The sequence below is a fragment of the Anoplolepis gracilipes genome, chromosome 9 (assembly GCF_047496725.1).
Source record: "Anoplolepis gracilipes chromosome 9, ASM4749672v1, whole genome shotgun sequence".
In the NCBI taxonomy this organism is placed as follows: domain Eukaryota; kingdom Metazoa; phylum Arthropoda; class Insecta; order Hymenoptera; family Formicidae; genus Anoplolepis; species Anoplolepis gracilipes.
The window spans coordinates 1686982-1698545 of record NC_132978.1 but is presented as its reverse complement, the minus strand read 5'-3'; the positions used below and the strand labels follow the sequence as shown (position 1 = coordinate 1698545).

General features: G+C 31.1%; 2 protein-coding genes across 13 annotated transcripts in view; one reads left to right on the top strand and one right to left on the bottom strand.

The window, feature by feature from the left end:
* LOC140669352 (choline/ethanolamine transporter flvcr2a) overlaps positions 1-11564 on the top strand; it is a 55235-nt gene that overhangs the window by 12081 nt on the left and 31590 nt on the right. Inside the window, exon 1 of one of the 5 annotated variants that reach the window (XM_072899128.1) lies at positions 1785-2209. The exons of 2 other annotated variants lie outside the window; for them this stretch is intronic. In XM_072899128.1, the coding sequence (XP_072755229.1) occupies positions 1930-2209 (280 nt within the window). In that variant the 5' untranslated portion in view covers positions 1785-1929. Of the gene's footprint in view, positions 1-1784; positions 2210-2533; positions 2920-11564 lie in introns of those variants that run through there. 2 more of the 5 variants (XM_072899127.1, XM_072899126.1) reach the window with 2 other exon arrangements.
* The window catches only part of LOC140669345 (uncharacterized), a 38403-nt gene that overhangs the window by 10001 nt on the left and 16838 nt on the right, over positions 1-11564 (bottom strand). For 4 of the 8 annotated variants that reach the window (XM_072899104.1, XM_072899106.1, XM_072899107.1 and 1 more), the window contains exons 6-9: positions 1197-1390; positions 751-838; positions 550-671; positions 196-316 (exon numbers count right to left, since the gene is read on the bottom strand). In XM_072899104.1, the coding sequence (XP_072755205.1) occupies positions 196-316; positions 550-671; positions 751-838; positions 1197-1390 (525 nt within the window). Of the gene's footprint in view, positions 1-195; positions 317-549; positions 672-750; positions 839-1196; positions 1391-1562; positions 1722-4674; positions 4856-8038; positions 8356-11564 lie in introns of those variants that run through there. The other 4 variants (XM_072899108.1, XM_072899111.1, XM_072899110.1 and 1 more) reach the window with 4 other exon arrangements.

The window sequence follows — 11564 nt, the reverse complement described above, 5'->3', positions numbered from 1 at the left end:
TTTAAGAAAATAAAAACCAATAGATATTTTTGCACGATTGTTCAAAAGTCGAAATGATTCTAAGTCATATGATTTTATTTACATTAATCTTAAAGTATATAAACGTATAGTCTCCCGTACACACAATTTATTCCAATGATAATTTCATATATTTTTTTTTATAAATAATATTCTAAGTGAAAATTGAGTACTGACGGTCAACGATATCCATTCCAAGTTCCGGAAACGGAACACGCCTGCTGCATTCGAATTCTATTATATCGTGGCCATCATCATCTGACGTGATCGTAGTTACCTCTTCTATTTGTTCTTCCATCTGCAATAAGATTCGGTTTCTTGCTCTCTCTTTCAAAAATGTAATATGACATAATGATATTTTATTATATTGATTATATATATGTTGTATTATATCGTCGTGCGAGGAATTAAAATTTGATATATAGATATTATGTCACTATCTTTTGCGTCTTGGTAGCGTTACATTCTGCATTTCGCTATGTAAAAATATAAAAATATAAATATGTACGATCGTAATCACGATATACGTACCATAAAAGACACCGGTTCCCGATTATGTCCATTTCGCCTGATCGCGCTATGATTACCGTTGCATTCGCGACGATAGGACGTGTGGCTCGCCGCATCTTCCTCAAGGCCATGTTCGCTCTCAGCTGAAAGAGGAACATCGTCTTCGTAAATATGACATCCCATACTTTATGCGCGATAACATGTTAAGTAAATTCTACGTACTCGTGGTATATTTCGCCTTAGGCGAATCTATGTCATGTAGTACATTGCTGTTGCCGTCCACTCGTTCTCTTTGGAATCTTTCGACGACCTAAAATGCCCACCGTGTATTTGATCATATTCAGTTTAAAAAGTTGCAGCACACACTTTAATTAGTAATAAATAATATTAAAATTTTATGCATGCGCAAACGTGCTTTCTCTCATGATTTATTCGGAGATTGCAAACGTAATTTACAATTGACAGTATAATTTGTGTGTAAAAAATATAAGGTGCGTTTCACATTACGTAATAATTTGTTTAAGAAATATATGTAGATTTTATTTAATAATTAAGAAATTGTTCATCTTTTACTGCAGATTTTAATTTCTCTTATAATCAATTTGTGTGTTGTATGTTGTGTGTGTGTATAAGATATTTATAAATAAAATATTTTAGCATTAAGCAACCTTATTGAGTATCGCGGTCGCAAGAAGGTCCTCGTAACTATGATCAGATTGGGCGATTGGGCGACTTTCTGTAGGATGCTCGGTATCCGCAGATGGACCCAATCCCGGTAACTTCCGAGCTTCCACGACAGCTCGCTCGACGATCTCTTTGAGAGCTGCATGCGCCGCAGCTGGCGGATCCATAGATGGTTTATCTGAAACATTAAATAAAATCTAATGTGAATGTGACATCAAAAATGTATCTTGATTCTCTTCGAATGACGTATTCAACATTACTTTTTTTTACACATATCAAATCTCTAATTATAATACAAATTAAACTCTATATATAAGTCTTTCCTAGTTATATCAGAAGCTTAAACGCACCAATTTCGATGAATTAGCCGCAGACTTTGGCGACAGAGTGACGTAGGTCATGTTTTTTCCATATTGAGAATTTAACCGACTACATTCTTATCCCATAATAACACCCATTATTAATATAAATAATAAATTAAAACGCTGCCTATATTAAAAGGGAAAAAATCCTCTTTAGGCGAAGAAAAAAAATTACAATTTTTCTAACATTTAGAAATATTATTTATGTCGTCCGCGACTCCACTATTGTTGATTCACGGTCGATTGGCGATCCTATGGATCCATCGCGGTTCCACGGAAAGCGTTCCGAGCGACTGTCGGACAGTTCGCCGACATCGGCACGGCCAGCCGCAACTTTCTTCAGCGTGATCGAGCCATGGCGAGAGATAACGGCGATATACGGCCGTCAGCAATGTCGCAAATACCATCGCTGCCGCCGCATCTCTCCCGTAATTTCTCCGACGCGACCTTGCCGGCGATACACACTCGCGCGAAAACCACTCCTCTCGTCGACGATTCTCTCGCGACTTTATCCCGTCTCTCCTTCTCTCTTCCTTTTGCATCTTCCTTTTGCGTTTCATCTCGCCCGACGTGCGGATCACGCGTCGCAGGTGAAATTCACCGACCTCCTGAACTCTTTCCGCGGGAAACTCAAGGTACGTTCTTTTATCGGCAGTCACGTTTGCGGTGCTGATTTTTTCCGTCTGTATTTTCACCCATCTTCATTTACTGAATAATCTGCATTCTGCGAAAATTTTTATACTTAGTGGTTGATTGAGAAAGAGAGAAAAGTATATACTTTCACAAATTTGAAAGTCTTCAATTTTATCCGGAAATTGAAAAATCACCACAAAAGATCTTCAATTCTATTTCTACTCTCTGTCGCGAATATATTCAAAATAATCATTAGAATTCTTAAAGGAGTTTATTCGGAATTTTATTTAAAAAAATATCAAATTTCTATACTTTGGAAAATTACAGAAACGACGATGATGAGCTGAAAAATTTTCTCTGTTAAAATATTTTCGACAAAATAACATCTAGATTTTAATCAAGGAATCTTTGATCGAAAAGAAAAGCGCGTATTATATTATCCATGATACCCTATATATGCATGTATACATATAGACTAATAATCCTTTCAAGGATACGTCGAATTTGGAAATAAACACGTTGCGTGCTAACTGCGCAAGGCAAGCCTTTCCCTCTCTCTTTCTCTCTCTCCATACAGTCGTGAATCAGACAGACGCTTGGTACGTCGTGGATCACACAAACACTTATTCTGTACGCATAATCGATCCAGGGATCTCTTTCCGAGACCATCCAGCCTTGATCTCACGCTGTAGAAGGTGAAGGTCGGCTACAGGTATTTTGCGCGTGAGACGGCGACGGCCGTCTTAAACATAAGTTGTATGTATTATTAACCGGCATGCAAGAAAGATTGCTTTAGCAGGCAAAATCGTTTTCTCGATCCGTTAATGATAATAAAGGCAGTGACATTGCTATTGACCTTTGATCGATCTTTTACTTTCCTCGTGCGACTACATTAAATGATATATTCTGGTGGCGTGATATAAAAGAATAATCATCATGCATAATTAATTCAAGATAATCCTTTTTTTTTATCGTGAATGATTAGACGCAGAAAATAAAGCTTGATCATCGTTCACGTGACTGCAACGTAATGTTAACCTTGTGGAGGGAAGAATAATGTCAAAGTAACAACCGTCAACTTTATTAATCATGGACGCATAATAAATCAACCTCAAAAAATTATTAACTAAAAACTTTTATGATTCAGAATTTTGAATAATTTTTTTATTTATTTTTATGCTAATTTTCTTTTTGTACTTTTACTTATAACAAGTTTAATTTTGACTGGAAACATAACTGTAAATACATTAATTTACCATACAATTTACTTTACGAAAGAAATCAACAATCATCGATTTTCTCACGACGTAACGTCAATTATCACATTATTTGGAAACAATACTCTATAAAATAACAATTTGGTTTACAGATAAATACTTTTCTATTTGTATGTGAATTATTTGGTGGATAAACTCTATCTAAGGCACAGTAATGAGCATGTTTTATGTGGGAAACCCGTTCCTCGCGGAGAAATTCAACGTTCAATTCAACAACGATACTTTAATATAGCACGAACTTTTTACACAAAAATGCGGATAACGGAAATTGTAAAACCGTTGCGCCAAGGCATTTTCTTTTTTTCTTTTTTTTGTTTTTCTTCGATCGCGACATTATAAATGGTCTATTGCACTCAATGAATTGGAGAAGAGGTTACTGGACCAGTTTTGCGCAGAGAGAAAACGACGATATCTCTTGCGAGGATGTGCGCCCCGAGAATTTTCGTGCGAAAGTTCGAAATCGTTGATATACAATGAATGAGAAAAAATTCGTGCATCTGGATATACTTTCATGGGAATAGTAACAGTTTGTGTGTGGGGGATAAGAAAATCAAAAATATATAATATATTAAAATATAATATATTATATAATATCTTAAAATGTATTAAAATATATTATAATATTAAAGTAAATTAATAAGGAAAATAAAGAAATAAGGAAAAAGTGTGTAGAATATTATATTAAATATCTTTGCTATATTTTTTACACTATTTGATATTACTGTTAGGAAAAATTTAAATAGATATATAGTTATATAATAAATAGGAAAAAAAAAATATATATATATTGCAATATAATAAAATAAGAGTTTTATGTAAGGTTATTATTTTCTTATTATATTCATCAAGAAATGATGATCATTGCAGTTCTTCATTTATCTAGAGATTGTTTAAAGATAAGAAGATAAGAAGTCAAAGTTTTTTACGGCGTAAAGATTATAGCATACCAATGACGCATGTCCATTGTAACAAATATTGATAAAACGATTTTTATGATAACAAAAATTATGTCTTCAAATATTTGCACATCTATGGACAATACAGATTATTATCTACGAATTTATAATAATTTGACATATAATATAGCTACAGAAAAATTGATAAAAATAATATATTTAGAATTTATTTAGATAAGTACTGATTCGAATATACTTAAGAAAAGTAAATGAACATTTGATACAGATATTTACCATTTTTCTTTATAATCAGAACATAGATGAAATAGGCGACGATCAGACCACCAATCAATGTCAACATCTCTTCGGTCCACTGCAGTTGCATAAACTGCACCTTTCACATCCTATCGCCAACTCGATCACGGTTACTCTATTTCCCTCCTATTCTTTTATATTTCCTCGACTACCGGAATTTCTTCGCAAAAGTTTGAATGCAATGAGTGACAAGCCAACAATGAGTGAGGACTTGTGCACTTTTGCATATTATATGTTTATCAATGAGATTGTCATTTACTTGTCAAGCATAAGACTTTATTATTTCATGATACTTTTGATAACTATAACTATGCTCTCTTTGTTAGATATATTATATACGTCTTTTACGAATTTTAAAATTGCTTCCAATTTAAAAATATAGTGACGTTTAGTAATATTTTAAAAAATTACTAAATATAGTTTATATACTTTTGACTTTAAACAAAAAAGTAAAATCACGTGTTATGGAATTTACTCGCGTTTAGGATTAAATATAAAGTTTAATATAAAAAAGATTTCACATCGAAAGTTGATTCTGATAACTTTTAAGAGTTATCGTGTATCATGAGATAAAATGATAATAATGAGTTTCGCGATGATACGAATTATGTTTTGATTGGAGCACAAGTATTATCGGCATCTACTACCGTATAAAGGATTAATTACGGTTGTCAAGATTTTGAGATGTGTATATTAATCTTGACGAAAATTGTGCGATAATGTAATGCGACTTATTCTTTTTTTTTATTTTTTTACGAGCAACTTAAAAGTCTTATTTGCATAGCAATGACGAAGCAACGGAACAGAGCTCAACGCTGTTGATATTTGAACTTTGAAATTCTTTCTGAACGCGCTTCCGTGGTTTTTTTATTATTATCGTTACGTCTCTATATTGTATGCGGTCGAAGTCTCTTTATGAAGGACTTATGATCGAGCAGGTCACGTTTTTCGATATTTTTCATATGCATAACTTTAGTTTGCATGCTAAATAGACACACGATATGCATGGAAATATTATATAAATACTCTTACGTAAAATCGTTTATTAATATTAATGCGTGAAATTAAAATTTTTACGACAATCAATTTAAATTATAAAACCCTATTTAAATGTATAATTCCGCGAAAATAAATTGAACATTATTTAATAATTTTAATTTATTTTGATTTTGAGATTTCTCTTTTTGTTAAGATTATATTCTTTATGTTAATATAATATTTATAATTTTAATATTATATTTATTTATTTTAAAATTCTAAATTTTTACATCATTTTTTATTATAAATAGTCAACTCTACGAGTTTTATGTCATACTCGATAAGACAGTTTCATAATTATTTGTGAAAAATGAATATTTATCTTTTGTGTTATTTTTATACAATGTGTCTAGTTTTAATTAATTGTTAAGTATAGATATATATTTCGCAAACTAAAGAAAATTAAATTTCTCACAGAGCAGGATGTCCACTGTTTTGATTTTCAACATCAAGTATTTTTAAAAATACTCTTTAAATAAACACTCTAAATGACTGTAGAAAAGAAAATAACAGATGTTTGTAAAAGATATATATTGTACGATACAAGTGTATAAACTTTACGCTACAATTCGGTGAGCGCAGCATCGTCTTTCAAAAATACATGTCACGACTTAAAACATTTAGTTGTAAGATTAATTCTTTCTGCCATTTTCATAGTTTGCATAAAAATTATTTTGATGTCATCGTGCTGAAAAGATTCAACGACTGAAAGTCATGATCTCATTTCTCGGTTTAAAAGTATCTAGTTTGTTCAGTTGTGTCACGCATTGATAAAAGATTGTTACGCGTGACGATAACAAGAGCTAAATAAGATCGTCCTCTTTCTTAGCATGTGAAATCCTTTTACTATTCATGCTAGTTAAATAGTAACATTTGCTGAAAGCCTATTCATGTGACTTCACTTTAAGATAGATTAATTATTTATATATTTATTTAAAGAATACAAAAATATTTGAAAAGGTATAAAACTAACAAGTTAACAAGTCAGAATAAATAACATCTTTACAATTCTTTATAAAAATCAGAGCGAAAAATAATGTCAGCTGCAAACATATAGTTTTACATCTCGACAAAAATTGCTAAGAATTCTTTTAACAGCATGTTTTGGCAACAAATTTGTAAATAAAGAATTACGAAAAGCGCATAATAATTGAAGTGAAAAATAATAATTTATGTTAAATAGTACAGTTAATCGTTTGATCATTGATGTATTATTTTATATATTTTTTGTAGATTCTCGAGATTTATATAACAAACAAAATTTATGATTTTTCGAAAAACTCTTTAAATTTCAAAAAGCTAAGTGACAATAAAAGGGAAAAATTAACTTTACTTCTCGAAAGAACAATTTAGAAGAATTTTTAATATTAAAGATACAAATGTTTTTGTGTTTAAGAAAAAAAATACGATAACAATTTAAAAGCTTTCATACAAACGAACAACAGATTTGGATCACTAGGAGATCGTTTCTATTTCAATCTGATCTGAACGTATACTGTGAGTTCTATAAGAATTTTTTGCGGTTATATTACAAAAATCAAATCATTTATTAGATTGATTCCGCGTGAAGTAGGATCAAAAGTGAACGGTTAGAGCACTTGTTTAGAGCGAATGTTTAGTTTCAGGGCCTCCGAATCGATTTCTCGAACATGAGGTCTATCCTTCTTTTACTTATGCGACCGATATTGACTCTTATCGTAATTAGCATTAACCTTGATACTTTAATATAATGCAAACTTCTTAGGCAAACTACGAACACATTTTTTTTATTTTATTCGATTGCGAATCGCCCAGATACGATCGCTTATATTTCTTTATATATTTCGTACAAGACCGACATAATCAATATATAATATTACGCGATCGCTAAATATAAGACATCGTACGCAAAATTTTTCTCTTCTTTTTTTATCTGTCCTGAAGAAATGATGACAATAAAATGACAGGATCTATTCTTCATATTCAGTTCTTTAATCTTTGTGTGATCATTACGAGATTAATATATTTGGAAATTATTAAATTAATTTAATTACATTAAATTTTTTAGATTTTAAACTGAAATTGTTAAATTGATGGAAAGTTTAAGAAACTCGTAATAAATTACTCGTTATTTTTGATTATAAATTTCTTACATTTGTCGAAATGACATCATTGTTCAAAAAATTCATTAAAATTTATACAATTTGTCACATTTTAAATATATAAATTAACTTTCTCTTTCTATGAGAAAATATATTAATGATACATTTCCGAATGAGAAATTGAATTTCGCATAACAAACATCTGTTAATTTCTGTCAATTCACCAATTTCGTATAGAATACGCATTCAAACGTTTCCATCAATCAGATTATCTCCGATTACACCGATTTATCGTAAATAAAGTCGGACGATCATAATCGGCGATTAAAGATTAGCTGTCACACTTGTCAAAAGACACCTAGCCGTTTCTCTCTCACTTGGTTTTTTTCACGGGGTGCATTCGTCACCCCGAGTACCCCGTGTATATTTTTCTCTGTCGTCACGACTATTTGTATCGCCGCTTCTTAATCGCGCGCGCAGGCCGCGCGAAATCTCACTCGCGCGCTCTCGTACCGCTCGCTCGCGACTGAATCCAAAGACGACACGCACATCGTTCGTCCTCGTCCACCTGTACGACGACGATGTGTACGACCTATGGCTTCTCCTCATAGTGGGGAGTCGGTCGTATTTGCGAGAGAACACGCTTCTATCGTGAAATCGCGCTTCTACCGCGTCGCGTCGTCGACTCCCAGGCAGGCCCTTGGTTTTGTGGGACCACGATGGCCCGCATTCACGACGCGCGTTTAGCGCTAATTACGGCCGCTCAAGTCTCGAAATTAGGCTCATAGTAAACTGTAATTGTCTTGCGGTTCCAATTAATTTCGACATACGATATTTTAACTTTCCTGGGATAATCACTTCGAATAAAAAAAAAAAATTACGCAAAAATTTATGATTTTTATTTTTTTGATAAGCTCTTTAAGATATTTATAGAATATTTGAAAACATATTTACAAGATTTTTTTTATAGAAAATTAATAAGAATACTATAAACTTACAATCATATTAATATTTTTAAAAAAATAAAATTTTTAATATTAGTGCGATTGTAAAAATTGTAGCATTCTAGAAATTAAAACGTTTGGTTAATTTCTGTTATAGAATAGCTAAATAAAGCAAAGCTCTTAGTTATTCTTATCAATTTTAGCTCGTGTAAAAATGTAGCATGAGACGTAGTAAGATACAGTAGACCGTAATCGCATAGATGTTTGTCAGTAAAGCCAATCGTATTTATAAACGATTAGCTTTATATATATATATATATATATATATATATATATATATATATATGTATATACAATAATAAAATTGTCTTTTACATTTTATGAAAACGTTAATCATTATATGTTATCCGTATTAATCTAATATAATAAGAATATAATAAGAAATATAGAATTTTAAGTTTTCTATTTTGTTCAAGATATCATTATTCATATCTTTTCGATTATGATAAAACTTTAACAATGTCTGCAATTATTAGCACATGAGCTTAAGTTTGCGAAGCCACACAACTTATAGTAAAAGAATTGGAGCGATACCAGACATGTGGCGATACCAATAATCGTTGGCGTTCGCTATGTTATGGTTTAACAATCGTTATCGCGCTGATAAACGCGGTTCTACATTTACTACTCAGTCATGCGACAGCGACTTTTTAGTTCTCTTTCAAATTCTAAAGAAGAGAACCATTCGTGCCCGCATGATAGAAAGCAAAAGTAATCGTTGAAATTACACGAGGATCAATCTTATACTATTTCTTGAAACGGATTGGAATTACTACGCGTTTGGTTACAGAAATACACGATTTTAACTCCATAAATTCCGCAACGTCAATAACCAACATTGAATTAATCAATCGTAACTGCGTAAATGGCACCTCGATTCGCGGAAGAGTCGGAACTCGTTTCCCTTATCTGCAAATTTGCTTGCTTTTAGTGTCGGCCTGAATTTTCTTGTAGATTTCTTGTAGATTTCTTGTTTGTTAAATCTAGTATATATGTATATATATATTTGTTTATTTATAAAATGAAAAAATTATAACAAAAATGCAAACCTGCGATAAATAAATAAGGAAAATATCGAGAGCTCACAAAAGGTGTATAAAAATTAACATAACATGCCATAAACAAAAATTATTATTCCTTGAAATATCCCGTGTTAAAAGCAATTTAATAGTTATCAATTTAATAGAAACACTTTAATAGAATCCGGAAAAACTCCATCCGACATTCTCATTCATTTATTTCATATAGTCAATTAAAAATTCTTGACAGTTTCTTCCGTGTTTTGTACTAAAAAATATAGGCACTGTTGCTCTCTTTAAGATCTATGAAAAAGAAACATTAGTTTGTCAAGAATTTTTTCTTTTAAATATTGAATGCATATCCATTTTAATGCAGAAAACAGAATATAATGCAATTGAGACGATTGATGTAAAGCAATTAATACGGCAATCGACTTCGACTTGTGTGTGATTAGCAAAACGTTACATCATGTCTAAGGCTTCTATATTGTGTTGATATTAGAAACGATAGTTGTATGTAAAAGAGCACATGCCTTGCAGAAAGGATAAAATTGGCGTGGATGTAGTGTGTTTTTTTTCTTTTTTAAAAGCTGTCAGAGATGATTCTAAAACTGATAACTTCATAAACAATTTATTCGCGAATCTTAAGAAAAAGGTTTACTTAGATTAGATAAGACGTGATTGTGAAAGTCGGTTATAGTACGTGACATGATTTCATTTTAAAAAACAAAAGATGCATAGAATGAAAATGTGCGAGGATATGTTTAGCAAATTTTATTTTATGCGGGTGTCTCAAGAATAATTTGTGGAACAGTAAATAAGCTATCGATTTTGAATAGATGTGACAAAAAAATTATTTTCAATTACTAGACAATTAAAAATCAAGTGTCTTGGATGAGTGACGTAAAGGAACATTTTCTAAAAAAAATAAATCATGTGAAAATAATATTATATCTTGAACGGACGAGTTGAAAATTGGAATTTCGTTGTTATAAGTATTTAAAATATATCAAATTATCTAGAGCAATAACTTAAATTAAGTTTATTTTTTCGTGAATTCAAGTCGTATATTGATAAAGCAAATCAAAGAAATAGGTAATTAGGAAATCAAGGTATTTACTTCTTGAAAAAACATGGAAAACCGGGAATATTCAGGGATTTCTTTTGTATCTGGAAAAATCAGGGAAGTCTCATGGAATTTTATTGACATTGAGGAAATTTTTTCGAAAATTCTTTTTTTGATAATTTTGTTTTTCATTTTGTAAATAGTCAACCGTGTGTGTTAAACTGGCGTTTCACTTCGTGGAAACTCATTAATTGTTGAGAGTTTTGGCTTTATTTTTAATAAAGTATTTTTCTACAGTTCTTGATAAAATTAAACTGACTAAAAATAATTCTGACTATTAAACAAAAAAAATAAGACAAACTGAGATGTCAAGTTTATTGCGTCTTGCTTTGTTTATTGACGATTTTTAAGCATTTTTTATCAGCTTTTAAGCGCTTGAAAATTCTACGCTAGTTTTACAAAAAGTGCTATGTGTAAAAATTATTAGAATATTAATTAAACAATTAAATTGTTTGAGATATAGATATCAGATATATAATAAGTACTGAGACGCTCGTATCTCCACACGTCCATAATAAATTAATTGTGCATATGTACAGAAGATGTCATAATTGCCTTTATAAACTAATTTATGCATATCAATACATATCAACATATTTAT